This window comes from Podarcis bocagei, assembly GCF_964188305.1.
Source record: "Podarcis bocagei genome assembly, chromosome: 1".
Lineage (NCBI taxonomy): Eukaryota > Metazoa > Chordata > Lepidosauria > Squamata > Lacertidae > Podarcis > Podarcis bocagei.
In genome coordinates, this window is record NC_138125.1 from 108,696,492 (window position 1) to 108,712,360 (window position 15,869).

The 15,869-nt window shown below is 41.7% G+C and overlaps 1 protein-coding gene across 3 annotated transcripts in view; it reads left to right on the plus strand.

Moving 5' to 3' along the window:
• The window catches only part of GPD2 (glycerol-3-phosphate dehydrogenase 2), an 86,067-nt gene that overhangs the window by 44,246 nt on the left and 25,952 nt on the right, over positions 1 to 15,869 (plus strand). For all 3 annotated transcript variants that reach the window (XM_081187481.1, XM_081187482.1, XM_081187483.1), the window contains exons 7-9: positions 6,820 to 6,984; positions 7,924 to 8,068; positions 14,631 to 14,824. In XM_081187481.1, the coding sequence (XP_081043607.1) occupies positions 6,820 to 6,984; positions 7,924 to 8,068; positions 14,631 to 14,824 (504 nt within the window). The remainder of the gene's footprint in view (positions 1 to 6,819; positions 6,985 to 7,923; positions 8,069 to 14,630; positions 14,825 to 15,869) is intronic.

Here is a 15,869-nt window from a genome sequence, read left to right on the forward strand (position 1 = left end):
CTGTATTTTTAAAAAACAGACTCTTCTGCTTCTCTTCTCAACTTGTCGTCTCCCATAATATTTTGGTGCCAATTAGTACTAATGGACCATTTGCTTTATTTTCTTGGTTGCATGGTCTGTATCTCCTTTCCGAATAGCCCAGCGGGGAACTCAGGAGATACAGAAGCACCATTTTATTGTACTGTTATTTATTTAATATTTATATGTGCTTCTTGTTAACAAAGCTTGCCTCCAAGCAGTGTACAAGGATAAAATTTAAAATACATTAAAAGAAATTAAGTACAAAAAAAACACCAACAGAATCGCAGATGCCAAAGACAATTGGTCAGTGCTGATAGTTGGGGAAAGTCTGAGCAAACAGGGTGAGTTTTCAGTAAGAGCGGAAATCACCCAATAACCCATTCCACCCAAATTGCAGAAAAGGAGGGCATTTCAGAGGGTAGGAGCTGCTAAGGAGAAGACTAACTTTTGTCCTGTTACCAAATGGGCAGGTTGCAGCACTATCAGCAAGGTCTCTTGAGGATCTCTGTGATCTATTGAGTCTCTATAAGGAAGGTAGTCTTTCATGAAACCAAGTTGCTCAGGGTATACTTTAACAACAACACCTCTAAGGGAATGGCTAGTGAAGTGTCTTCAATTAGTTGACATGAATGAATTGATTCATGCATTTGTTTTTATAGGAGGAACGGTGTGTTTTATAAATCAACATTTGTTAAGAGGCGCACCTATTTTGTGAATTATTGTAATGCAAATTTTCAAAAAAAGCAGACTTGAAATAAAAAATATATGTAAATTATGGGTTTTTTATTTTTATTTAATCCAGCCTCAAAAGAAGCAGAGGGCTTTGTAGCTAATAGTTCCTTCAGCACAGGTGTGATATGTGCGCTGTCACCAGTCTGCTCAGTATCCTGGCTGCCCAATTGTGTAGTTTCTGAACCAACCTTAAGGGTTGTCCTACGGAGGGAGCACATTATAGCCAAGCATTGAATATTAAGGGGAACTGTGGGCAGGGTGATGCCACAGCTCCCCTCTCTTGTTTCCTCTGAGGAGAACTTGAATTTGTAGCCACATATTTTGAATCTACATAATTTGGATCTACATACTGAGGCTGCAACCTTATGCATGCTTACCTACAGTGAGTTCTACTTCCAAGTAAACAGCAGGACCAACTGTGTAAGCCCTGTGCTTTTTAAACTTCCCTCAGGGAATCCTTTCCACAGCGAACCACATCTGTCAGGTCTAGGGCAGGCCCAACACTCTGAGGTTGCAGATCATCTATTTCAAGAACAATTAAATAGGGCTGTCAGTCAGGTATACATGGCAAATATCTAAACCCTTTTGCTGTCCTCTCTAACTGGCCCTCCTATCTGTATCCCTGGACGTGTTAGCATTATTATGTAGCCTAAAAACATAAGCACAACAAATGCTTATAGTGCTGCTTTTATTTATTTATTTTTCCTTCCTGTATTTGTAGGCTTCCTTTGAGGGTTGTCCCTTGTAAGAGTTCTCAACACTTTAGGAAAAATAGCAGTGATTGATGACATTGCAAGTCATAAAATAATTAAAGGAACGGCTGAAGCCTCATTAATACATCTGAAAATCACCACGGCAGCAGATAAAAACAGTATTGACAGACCTAAAACAAGCTTAAAAGCAGGCAACAACAACAACAAAACCCCCACAAAAAAGACTAGTGACTGGAAATCACCAGCATAAATCTCCCATTAGAAGCAGTACAGAATAATAAGCAAAGCCTTCAGTGCCTGTTTAAAAGTAAAAATAAAAAAATTCCTTCCAGTAGCACCTAAAAAGTAAACATTGATGCGCCATACATACCGACCTAGGAAGGGAATTCCATAGGCATGGGGCCACCACTGAAAATGCTCTGTCTCTTGGGCCCATGTATCTGTCAGTTATTGGTATCAAAACCACATTCAGTATCTTGGGTGCCTGTTTTAGGCTTGTACTGCTTTGGCCTATAATGTTAAGATACATATATGTGTGCTGGCCTTCATACCTTGAGGAAAATCTCTTGTCTTCTGTGATAGCATCTTTTGCCCTTCCTGTACTGAAATGGCCTCATCAACAGAGAGAAGCATTGGCTATTATAATACTTGGGCACTCATCATTCTTCATGTGTGGGGACTTGGGGCAGTGTATCACATCACCTCAGCATAGGGGTGGGGAACTGGATCTGAGCCAGTGTGCAGGATCCTTACCTTCTCCACCCCTGCAGGCCAAGTTTGACAGGTAGGTGGGGCCCACTTCTGCCATCCTGGTTTAACGTTAAGCTAGCTGATAGTGCTTTCAAAGTCTCGCGCATAGCACTTTGCTATCTCCAATGCTGGAGCTTGCAAAGCGCTGTTGACAGAGCCTGCAAACCCCAACTGCTTCTTTATCTGCCTTGCACCTGGCACCATATGTGATGTTGCGTGTAGGACCGGCAGCCCTGGCCTGGCCAAAGCCTCAGGAGCCAAATGGGGAGGCCTGGCAGGACTGTTTAGGGCTGGAGGTTCCCCACCACTGCCTCAATGCATAAAACCTGTGTTCTAAGCTTGTATCTTTTTCTTTTTTAAAAAAAGTTTTTATTGTTAAAGTAATTCAGCATTAATACACACATATTTCGAATATACAAACATACATTTCATACAATCCTTGAAAATGTTCAAACATACCTACACTCAATCCCACAGATAATTCCCTTTCCCATCACCATCCACCACCCCTCACCCCATCTTTGTGTTAGACTTCCAGTCTACTCAATTGCAATTTCTTTCCACTTCTATTACTTTCTTTCACACATGTTTAACCTAATTTCATGCTTCTTTTTCTATTACACATTGTTATCCATCTTATTTAGTATTCCAGTATTTAAAACGGAACTTGTTTATTCTAATAGGAGTTCTGATTTTTCAATATGGTTTTGCAAGTATCCTTTAAACACCTTCCCGTCCCTATCTATCTTCTCTTTTTAGATCCTTCCAATTTCTCCCATTGTTTTGGATATATTGTAGTACTCCAATAATTTGGCAAGCCACTCTATTTTTGTCGGTATAATACCACTTTTCCAATTTTTCACAATCAATAGCCTTGTGGCTACTGTTGCATATAAATATAATGACTTGTCTTCTTCCTTTAGATTTCCTGGTAATATTCCCAATAGAAAACCTTCTGGTGTTTTCCTAAATGAATATCTGAACATTTTTTTCATTTCGTTATATATTGTTTCCCAAAATGGTTTGATGTTTAAACAATTCCACCATATATGTATCTTAGCTTGTATCAGAAGTGTGCACATGGCTGGTGGCGATTTAATGCCTTGTTATGATTGCCTTGGGATTTGCGGCTTAACTGTTTCTGAGCAGAAGTCTCCCAGCAGAAACCCTTCCATGCTTCCCCCCCTTCTATTTCCTTTTAACTGACTTGTCTTTCCAGAGGAGGAAACCGGTCTTTCCTCCTTCTGTCTGTCAACTTAATCATCCATGAACAGAGATAGAAGAGGCTCCTGTCTGTAACAGGGCAGTGCTCCAAAAGCTTCTGCAGAACTAGCTAGGGCTTTGCTGGCCAGCCAGACCTCTAGAGGGCACCAGTGAGAGGGGAAAGTAAACCACAAATGTTGCTGAAAGCAGTTTTGCAGCTATTGCCCCCAGAATAGATACTCCCGCAGATTTGCCACCAGTAATGAATTTTCAGCTGCTACTTGGCCAGTTCTGTAGTGGACACCAGAGGAGAAAGGAAAAACACCATGGGAAGGGTGTTTTAAGCCACTGGCTGCACTCGGAAGCCTTGCAAGTTGTTTCAGGAGCGGGACTGTGAGCAACTTCATGCGATGCGTTTTTCTAGGACCAAGGTGAAACTGTAAAGCTCCCTTGTTATTTTTGTTATTGAGTGTTGTTTAAGTAATCATCTTATATTTATAGTCATGAAATGTTACAATTTTTGGCAAGTTATTGTGCTGTTTTGCTATGTTATTAGGTAATTATTTTTGTACCGTTTGGTTTCAAAGTGTGTTGTTTTCTCTGTAGTAAGCCGCTGTTGCGGAATACAAATAAAATGAATGGATGGATTATTAACTCCTTCAGTTATTTGATGGCAGAACTTCCTTGAATTTTGGCGTGTGAGAGGGATTCTTGGAGGAATAATGTAGGGTCAAGCTGGAGTTTGAAGAACATCTGTAAGACTTAGGGCCTAGTTTTACCGGTCTCCTGGTTCTATTCGGTGTGACTAGCAAAGATTACAGCATCCTTAAGGGATGGATCCACACAATTCATGTTTTCCCTGTGTGCCCTTCCATGGCGAGACATGGCTCTGGGTCATTGTCTTTATGCATTCTGCTATGGTATGGCTATGCCAAAATCACCCTTGATTTTCGTAGCACTGCTGAATTTGGGATGGTTGGTAACTTTTGTTACAATAACTTTTGTTTTAATAAATCTCGCTGAGCTTGGCAGTTTTGAAGAAAAGTCTTCTTATGGCAGGAGAGGAGAGCAGGGTTCCTTGTTTGTAACCACAGTGATCCAAATGCCACAACAATCCGAGCCAAAGACTAGTTATGAAACGCAAAGGGGATCCAAGCTATGTGGTGAGGTGGGGAACCCCTTTGATTTATCCCTTTCCCAGTTGCATCTGCTGTCTCGTTTGAGAAACTTTGCTGCCCTTTTACCTAAACAGAGCCATAGTAAGAAACCCACAAGACTCTTTATTCCCTGAGCATGTCTTGCTATTATTAAAAGCAGTATTTCCAGTAAGTGGGTTACAGGCCCTTGTTAAATAGCATTTCACCAGTGAGAATATAACTGTAGTAGTTGCTGTAATTTACCATTGCTGAATAGTCCTCCACCTATTTTGGAAATCCTTCTGTATGTTAGAAGGCTTGTTTGTAGTTGTGTGTATATTTTGACTTTCAAACAACTAAAGAGCAGCTCTTCATACAGATTTCTAATTGTTCAAAGCAGGCACCCCCACACTTGGCCCTCCAGATGTTTTGGGACTACAACTCCCATCATCCCTAGCTAACAGAACCAGTGGTCAGGGATGATGGGAATTGTAGTCCCAAAACATCTGGAGGGCCGAGTTTGAGGATGCCTGGTTCAGAGGCTACACATCCAAAGGGAGAATTTTAGCCCTTTTAAAAAACAAAATAAAACTTGCATGCTACCAATCTGCTTCTGGATACTTTCTGCATAACTTCAGCCTATTCCATTAATTTATCGTGTGGCCTATTAGCTCTCTTTCTTAGTGTTGGGGAGGTTGCCATTTTTATTTAATTTATTTATTTATAGTTTCTGATCTTAATCTGACTGTCTCCAGGCAGCTGAAGTGACAAGCAATTTTTTATATAGATACATGTAATGGAAAAATATCAAAATAAAGTCAAAACCTCCTGTTTTTTAAACAAAAGCTATTGTTCCCAGCTCCCTTGATTTTTTTTGTATGCTTTGGGGCTTTGTTTTCCCTAGGCCCTATTTAGCTTGCTTAAGCTTCCCTCGGTGGACTTCTTCCACATTGGAACGAGAAGTTTTGAAGCTGTGTAAGAGTTCTGGGAGCCATTGATCCTCCTTCTACGTTTTTGCCCTTTTGGTTTTCGAAACGGATTGCTCGCATAGCGGCTGGGTGTTGCTCTGGCAGAATCGGAAGGGGCCGAGCTTTACATAAATCATTTATACTGAACGCTTGGTATGCTGGCAACATAAATCAACAGCAGTATCCATTACCATTCATTCACCCCCCCCCCCCGTTTTTTTATCAGTATTATCTTGATAGAACCGATCCCAACTCTTGGGCACCCTGAACTCTGCCGTCGGAACTCCAGCCCTTTGTAATTAATTATTCTGGGCACACAGAGCTTGGCCCTTGCTACGCAGAATAATTGCTCCCAGCCAACATCCAGGGTTTTAACTTCAGTGGCAATAATAAATAGAAAGTCTCAGGTGATGCCACTATTTTAAAGTAATTAATCATTTCCATTCTTCTTGCTCTCCCCTCTCTCCCCCCTCCTTTCCCCCTGCCAATGCTCTCTCTTCCATGTTGATTTCCCCCCCTCTCTCCTCCTCAACTAGGAAGATTCTGTAATAAATCTTTAATGATATATATGTTAAGAGTGATCTGTTAACTAAACCTCCTTGGGTTCTTTCTTTGTGTGTGTTCAACAAGATTTTATTTTATATATATATATATATATATATGCCCAACCTGGTGAATGCTATTAGTTGCGAACTTAAAATGTGCATAAAATGAATGTCTTTTTCACCGGCAGCAGAGGCTTAGCAGTGGAATCCCTGAAAGATCATTGCTTGCTTCCTTTTTTAAAAAAAATTAATGTCATGCAGCGTGTGTGTGCTATTAGAGATTGTTAATTAACACCAGTGGGGCCGTCAAAAAACAAATTCTTCGAAGATGCTGTATTAATGCCGGATTTGTGGAGGGGGGAGCAGGGGTTGGCTTTAGAATCCTCCTCCTTCCAAAACAGAAAGCGTGTGGTTTGTTTTCATGTCAGGTCCTTGACTGAACAAATGCAAATCGTTCGTTTTGCAACGTATAAAAAACCACATTGCTCGGACAGTAATCCCAGCTATTTGCAATTGTTTTTTAAAAAATAACAATCGTACAAATACGCTGTTTAGAACAATTGAGATGAATGCCCTGCCTTGCCAAGAGAAGACATTACTCTAAACAATTCTTGGTAGACCTGACCAGCCATCACATAGATTCGGTGTGACAGGGACAGATGTGACAGATCCGTTCTGACACACTTCCATACCACAAGTCAGTGGCTTGAGGTGACTCATGTCCTTCCCTTGATTCTGCCCCCTGCTGCAGGACAACACAACGATGCACGAATGAACCTTGCCATTGCCCTCACCGCTGCCAGGTATGGGGCTGCCACAGCCAATTACACTGAAGTGGTGCGCTTGCTGAAGAAGACGGATCCAAAGAGCGGGGCGAGCCGCGTCTGCGGCGCAAGGTGCAGGGATGTTCTAACAGGTAAGCATCCTTCGCTCCCCTGTGGTATTTATAGAGCCCCTTTGCTTCCTTTTACCTAACAACAGGTAACTTGCGTTGGCCCACACACTCACAAGGCACCTTGCTCCGGCTGTACTTTTGCAGAGACGGCGTTTCTAACGCTTGTCTCCTATGGTTCGGTGGATTCTGGCATTCCGCTGGCATTCTTCCACTTCCCCTAATGTATGCGGTTTAGAGGACACAGTTGTTTTCCTGGATGAAGCACAGCTGTCCACAGATGCTGCCCCCCCATTTACCTTTCTGTTTAAGGAGACAGAAATATTATTTATTTATTTATTTTCCCTTATGTTAGAAAGAAGAAGTTAAGGAGGGGGAGTGCAGCGGGAGGCTGGAGTTTGTAAATATCACTTAACTGACAAAGGAGGCATATTTCCAAAGTGCAGTGGCATGTCATTAATGCCAATCATCTTTAACTTCTGTCAGGTTTTCATTCAAATCCTGGTGCTTTGGCAAGCTAAGCCACACTTTACATCCAAGCCCTTCTGTCAAGAAAAGCTGACGTCGTAAAATAACCGTGTGGTGTGTGTTCAGTCATAGTACCATCTAACAAATTTCAGGGTTTAAGAATGCCATTAAACAGAGAACTCGATAAATAAAAGTAAAATCGGGAGAGGGGAATCTTCTGCCACTCTAGATTTTATCTGAGAGGATTTCTCTCTCTCTCTCATTTTTTTCTTTTCTTTTTATTAAAATTATCCTCAAAACTATTTTCTAATTTTTGGTAACAATACTAGCTGCTAAGCTTCTGCAGTGTGCTGTGTGTGTGTGTTATGTGCATGTGTGTGTAGATAAATACACACACTTCACAATAGGTTAACTTCATAGATAAATTAATAATCCAGAGAGTCAGTGAACAGGGAAACAAATGGAGTATGTGATTGATGCTGTTTTCTTTCACAGGGCAGGAATTTGATGTCAGAGCCAAATGTGTTATCAATGCTACAGGACCTTTCACAGACTCCGTGCGGAAAATGGATGAGCAGAAAGTACCAAACATCTGTCAGCCAAGCGCAGGCGTTCATATTGTGATGCCTGGCTATTACAGGTAACGATATTCAAAAGCGGGATCATTTATAACAATCGGAAGAAGTGTGTCCAGTGTAGAAAATAAAGTTGTAGAGAGAGAGACTTGCTGCTGTTAATAGTGCAGGGTGATTGCAAGATTTTATTTCCCCTTCTCCCCCCCCCTCCTCATTTTTGGTTTAGCTCAGAGGGAGGAAATGCTCTTACTGAGGACACATGGTACAGCCCTCCCCGTAACTCTGTCACCTTTTGAATGCTCAAAAGAGCATTGCTGGTGTGTTGCCATGCCAAAATCTACCTCTGCTTTCATATCAAGGGGAAGGCTTGACTGGTTCAAACTAAAGTGGGTAAGGAAGATGCTTTCTCCCCTGCCTAATCTACTTCACCCCTGTTTCCAGCTTAAATACGGGACCATTTCATTTGTGTGACTGGCAGCAAGCGCCTTTGGAAGAACAGAAAGTGGGCAACTTTTCGCAGGGATTTCTTTCTTTCTTTGGCCATGCCTCAGTCGATCTTTTACCTCTAACCACTGCTGTGTCCTCCTGCTCCTCCCTGAGTCAGTGGCGGAGCAAGCTGATTGGGCGCCTGGGGTGGTGCTCATGCCCTATGCCCAGGGGCGGGACGCTCCGCAGGACCTCCAAGGAGTCTGCCTGTCTCCTCCCACTCAGTTGCCCTACAGCTGAGGGGGAGGCAGCAGGTGAGCTGTTAGGGGCAGCGCAGAGCATGTGGGAGCCCAAGCCACCGCATCACTCCCAGGAGAGATGCGTGGCTCTGGTGTGCTACAGGCCCGGCGGTGAGTCCCACCTGGTATTTTGTCACCCCACTCAGTGGTGACACCTGGGGCGGACCCCCCCCCCTTGCCTTGAGTATCATTTATTTGTTTGTTAAATTTCATCTGAGGATCATAGGGTGGTTTACAATATAAAAACGCAAAAATACGTAACATAGTAACAAGCAATAACAATTCCCACTCGAGTTTAAAAGGCCATCGATTGCTTAATAAGCCAAAGGCCTGGGAGAAGAGGAATACTTTTGACGGTGCCGAAAGATATGTATTGAAGGCACCAGGCTAGCTTCCCTGAGTTTTGTGTGAGGAAAACTAACATGGATATGTGAGCTGATTCATAAAGCGTTTACGGCATAACAGCTAAAAGGTAGTCTTAAGCAAGTTGACTCCAGGCCTGCGGCTGCTGTATCGACCTGCATTACGTGACTGACCTAAAGAAGTGCTTTGAATACTTGAGATGTTCTACATAAATGCTAAGTATTAATAGTAGTGGATTCAAAGATGTCTCTCCACAAGGGGCAAACAAAGGCATTGTGACACCCGGGGTGGGGCGTTGCTACGTAGGGTGGATGTGCGGCGTCGCTGCGTATGATGCATGTGCCGTATGTACGATGTGATGCTACACATGCGCTGTACATAGTGGTTTGGCCGTGGTGGACACCTCTGCCCTCCACATGTGGACAAGGGGATCTTCAGCTCATGGGAAGCGGCGCTAGAACATCATGCAAGGAAAGTGTGTGGCATTGGGGAATCCGAAATACGTTCTTCCACTTTCGAGGTTGTGTACGCATAAAAGCCCAAGAAGCAGCATGAGAGCTGCTGTAGAACCTTCTTTTTATAGCCCTGGACAAACTCATGTTCGTCATCTGCAGAGCAGTGCTCCTCTTCTTCCACTTGGGTCTCTAGCTTTAGGCTAGAAAAGCCCATTGAACCATTTCATTGTCTCTTCCTGCATTTCATCTGCAGCATGGCTAATTGGAAGAGAACACATAGTTAAAACAGAATCTTAGCCAACAACTGAGTAAGGTGTGTGGCATCTCAGCCCACCTTTACTAAGGAGCCATAGGACTTGTTTCCTCTGTATATCACTTTACCTGGCTTTGCCAGAGCACAGCAGGTACAGGAACTGGCTGCTAATTCACAGCTTTGTTGGATTGCTCCAGCCCTCAAGTCATGCGGGATTTGTGTTCCAGCTCCTACCATTTATGGCGGGTAGCCAACATGGTGCCGTCCAGGTGTTTTGGACTACAACTCCCATGAGCCCTAGCCAGTATGGCTCTGTGGTCAGGAAAGATGGCATTTGTAGTCCACTAAACCAGAGGGCACCATGTTGGCTACCCCTGCTTGATGGTATCCTTTTTTTTGGTAGCGGGATCCCCGTACTCAATCCAGCTCAGAGGTTCCGTCTTGTCAAAGTCTAGGGCATCCATTATTCACCTATAAAGTGACAGAACTCTCAGACAAGGATATCTTTATTACACTCTGCAGTTAATACATGCTTAAAACTGGACAGCTGGGGCAATTACTCGCAGCTATTTGCATGGTTGCTACGGCTACAGCCCACATCATCCACCTACTATAATGAACAAAACGAGTACACTCAAAAGCATTCAGTAGAGACGGAAGGCGGGAGCAGCTGAAAAACAAATATTTTGGCCTTTATTCTTTTGCAATGCTGGCTACTCTGAGCTATTACACCTTCAGTCTTAGATGGAGCCCAGGATTGTGTGTGCAGTCTGGTTTATATACTGTATAATAAGCTCAGGGTCAGTCTCTCCCTTTGCCTTATTCCTCAGCATCTCTCAATAGGCAACTGACTTTGTTTCAGCGACAACTCCTGCCTGTGCAGATCATTTGCTCTGCTGCTGTGTGAAAAGTAGATTGATCTCATCCTAAACATAGTTAAGCCAAGGAATTTGTCTGTATAAGAAATAATACACACCATGCAGAAATAAACAAAAACAAACGTGTGTATTAACTGAGCAACAGGTTTTTGCCCCCAGTGCCAACTAAATCCTGTTTAGCAGGAAAATGTGTGTCATTTCATTACAGCTACTGGTCTCTTTGGGAAAGTACTTTGACATGATCTTGGGAAAATGGTAAATAGTTTAAAGGCTTTTTATGTGTAAATGTAGATAAGATTTAATTAATTTAATGTTAATACAATGCAAGCGTTTCCCAGTAGGTTCTTACATTTTTATATTCTTCATTAATAGTCCCTGTGTTCCTCTGCTCTCATTAATTCTGTTCTTCAGATACATGTCCTCATATAAGTACCTCCTGCATGACTTTCTCACACTCTGATGATGTTAGTGTGACTAATCTCATATAAATTTCAACCCTTAATTCAGTTGATGTCGCCTGCAGTTTCGGCTATGTGTCGGCTGCAGCAGTGGCTCTGGTTCTGCCTCTTAGAAGATGTACAAACAGATCCCTGATCCGAAGATGGGCATTCCTATTTTCTTTGAGAACAGTGTTAACATAGATTCTGCCTGCAGCAGTTACATCATTGGATGTAACATTCAAAAGGATATAAACTATCCAACACCGTAGCTAAAGGAGCTTTCCCTTGAATTCAAAAATTAAAGGTAGACACGTTGGCTGTAAGAAAAAAACCCAAAATCCACATTAGGGTAATACCTTTATTGCACCAACCAGTACTCTTACTCAGGCTAGAGTAAAACAAAGCAAGGCAAGGGTTGGGGCATTGGCTGGTGGTAACATCATGAATCTGTATCTGTTGATAGCCGTAAGGAAGAAATTAACAGGAGGCAGCAAACATTTTTCAGTGCAGTGAAGGCATCAGGTTGCATCAAGGCCTACTGGGAAGAAGAAATAAAGCAATGGCAGATTCCAAATGAATTTTTAAAAAACCCAATTGTTACCCAGGTCTGCCTCATTTCTTAGATGAAACACGCAGATTTATTGAAGATGAGAATAAAAAGAAACCAGATAGTCTTATATATCTGAAGATATTTATACAGTCGTACCTTGGTTTTTGAACAGCTTAGTTCTTTAGCTCTGAAACGCCGCAAACCTGGAAGTGACTGTTCCTGTTTGCGAACTATTTTTGGAAGCTGAACGTCGGATGGGGCTTCCATGGCTTCCGATTGGCTGCAGAAGCTTCCGGCAGCTAATCAGAAGCCACGCTTTGGTTTCCAAACATTTTGGAAGTCGTACGGACTTCCGGAATGGATTCCATTCGACTTCCAAGGTACGACTGTATATCTGAAGTCTTTATATATATCTGAAGATCACAGGGCAGTTTACAATATAAAAACACAACAATATATAGCATAATAACAAACAATAACCCCACTACCACCACTGTTTAAAAGGCCATGGATAATTTAATTATTAACCAAAGGCCTGGGAGAAAAGGAATGTTTTTGCCTGGTGCCTAAAGATACGCAATGAAGCGCCAATTGAGCCTCCCAGGGGAGTGCATGCCACAAACAGGGAGCCACTGCAGAAAAGGCCTATTCTCATGTTGCCACCTTTTGGACCTCTTGTGGAGGAGGCACATGAAGAAGGGCCTCAAAAGATGATTGCAGGGTCCAGGTAGGTTCATAAGCAGAGAGGCGGCCCTTGATGTATTGCAGGCCTGAGCCGCTTAAGGCTGTATAGGTCAAAACCAGTACTTTGAACTGGATATTTGTGTTTCAGTGTGCACCATCCTGGAATCCATATCTAGATGTAGGTGTGGTTCAGAAAGTGTAAAAATAATTTTCGCCAGGTGGGTTAAGGTAAGTCATTCTCTGTCATAGACCTTCAGTCCCACCTGGAACATGGAGTTAATAAAAGTACTCTATTTTACGGCATTGTTCTGTGATGTAGGTGAAGCTCTGTGAATGTCCTGAAATGCTTTATAAATGTTAAATAGTATTACGGTATGCTAGAATCTCACCCTGATTGTATTCTGGAATTTTCTGTTATTTGTCAGAGTAATTATTGAAAGAAGATTGAACAGGCAGTGATAGAAATGGGCAAGAGAGTGGGATTTGAAATCATTTACCATTTTTCCCAATTTAGGTTCTTCTAGCAATTCCATGATATTAAAAAAGAACGTAAATGATCTCCCAGCAATCTTTGCAAAGAATACACTCAGCCTCTCTGTAGTTCTGCTTATTTTATGCCAATTTAGAAACCTTATTTGAAAACTTACCGAAAGTTTTTTGAAGATTCTGAGTCTGTATATTAAATTTCTAAGTTTTCCTGCCTCTCTAAATCAATAGTGAATTCATTTTGAAAAGTAATTACTTGTCTGCCATGGTTTACCTTACAAGTCCATGTTGACACCTACTTTTTAAGCTCTGCTTCTCCAAATGTATTCTTAAGCTGTATATAAATATCATCTCAAAGACTTCTTAGTTGTAGAACTTACACTTCAGGTGTATGTAATTGTCATCTTCTCTTGGAGGGGCACTTCACATATGACATTTTTCCTTCAACAGGAAAATATCTGCAGGAAAAAACATGTGCACAGTCATGTATGAGAGTGAATGAGTTTCTGTTTGGATGTAACTATATGGGTCTTTTATTATTATCAAGCTTAGAAGCTAATTCACAACTATTGACTATTGCTTGAGTTACTATACTTTGCATTAAAACAGGTCTATCTTACTCAGATGCCAGCTATTATTATTATTATTATTATTATTATTATTATTATTATTATTATTATTATATCTCACTTTTCCTCCAAGGAGCTCAAGGTAGCATGCATGGTTCTCCCCTCTCTAGTTTATCCTCACGACAACCCTGTGAGGTAGGTTAGACTGAAAGATGGCGGCAGGCTCAAGGTCACCCAGTGAGCTTCATGCCTATGTGCCATTTTGAATCCTGGTCTCCAAAGTTCAACACTCCAACCAATTGGGTTGTTCCTCCCCATTGTCCTCTTCATTACAGTCTCTAGCGGCTGTTTCTACAGTGGTACCTCGCAAGACGAATGCCTCGCAAGACAAAAAACTCGCTAGACGAAAGGTTTTTTCGTTCGCGATTTGCCTCGCAAGACGAATTTCCCTATGGGCTTGCTTCGCAAGACGGAAACGTCTTGCGACTTTGTTAAACCGTTTAAACCGTGCTTCGCAAGACGAAAAATTCGCTAGACGGCAAAACTTGCGGAACGAATTAATTTCGTCTTGCGAGGCACCACTGTACTTACTTAAAGTGTGGGGCTTACAGTCCCTATCCAACTAACCACATGGACCAGCTGCCAGGTTAAAGACTGACACACACACACACTTAAAAAAACCCTACTTTTTAAATCTAAGATAAAAATACTATCGTCTGGCCTTTTACGTTCCCTACTACCAAACAACACCATCCTTCCATGAGATTAGGTCACTGCAGCTGTGCTGCAAACTAATAGAGAACAGATACCCAAAGACAGCAAGTTGAGCCAGAGAATACAGGCCATGTAGAAAACACATTTAAAAGGATATTCCTGTTTTTTAGAGATTGTGAACATAATACGACTGCACATATAACTTTCTCTCTTATTTGCATGGTTGTGCCTCATGTGGCCACTTAACACTCTTTCCTTCTCAGAATAACAGATGCTGGAAGGGAAACAGGAATCTGCTTGTGAGCTTTCCAAAGCTTTCCTTTGAACCCTAATTGTGCTCTGTATAAATTCTGTGAGTTCGGCAACAAGTGTCCCCAGTGTTATTCATATGTCTCCTAAACAAGTGCTTTTTAGTATTTTATTTCTGCCTTTTTTCCTTTTGCTCTGAATGTTTTAAGGGATATGTGAATATATATATATATTTTAAAAAACAAATTTGCTTTATTCCAGCCCCGATAATATGGGACTCCTTGACCCATCCACTAGTGATGGCAGAGTGATTTTCTTCTTGCCATGGCAAAAGATGACTATTGCTGGTACCACGGATACTGCAACCGAAGTCACAAGTCACCCAATTCCTACAGAAGAAGATATCAATTTCATTTTGACGGAAGTGCGCAACTATCTTAGTTGCGATGTTGAAGGTAATTTTCGGTAAAATTAGCTCCAAGAATACTTCTGGGTCTATAAACCGTGTTCTTTCCATAAACTGCGAACAGCCATGCAGCACTTTTAAATTCCGGCAAATGGATTATGGCAAAAGCTTTTGTGGCTATAGGTGCCTGAGATGTTATCTTGAGTTGCAGGTATATACTGTATGCACACAGTTGCGGGATGGAGGAACAGACTTTAAATAAACAAGTTGGGTGGAAATGAAATGCTGGAAGTGTAGTTTGGTGAGTATGTCCTACAGTGGTGATATCCAACTCATCCAGTTAGATGAACTCTGAGTGGCAGTGGAGCATCATTGGAACAATAAATAATACAATCAATAAAGTAGGTTAGGCTGAAAAATAGGATCACCTATGGAGCTCCATGACTGAAGCTGATTGCTGTGTTCCTTTGGGGTTTTCAAACACAATGCAAAGGGCAGGTGTGCCTCCCTAAATCGGCAGTGAGCAAACGTTAAAGATGCACACCTGCCCTTTGTACTGCAGCAGGCATCAGTGTTGCTTAGCTGTTGTGTAAAAAGTATGAAGCAGTTTTGTCTAATGATCTGAATATGGATTTCTTACATCTAATTCCCCCGCTCCCCCCGACTATGGCACCACATCATATGATAGTCACATACCTGTTTTCACATGCCTGGGAAAGTTATTCAGAGATATGTGACTTTTGCTCGACGTACCTTTAGAGTAATAGGGTGTGTAAGAAAGGTTAAGTCAATTATTCCAGCACAAACTACTGTTCATGGCCTGGCACAATCACAAACATAAATTAGAAATTTCTAATTAGTATTTTAAATGATAAATCAGACACTGATTATATTATATAATAGTATAATGGAGTATTTGCATTTCAATATCACCCCAGATGTGCAAGCTCACCATATAGTTAGGGATGCGTTGAAAGCAACTGCTGGGGGGGTTTTGTATAGCAACATCAGCAAGAAGACAAAAAAAAATATTATTATTTATTATTTATTGAATTTATATACCGCCCTATACCCAGAGGTCTCATTATAAATAT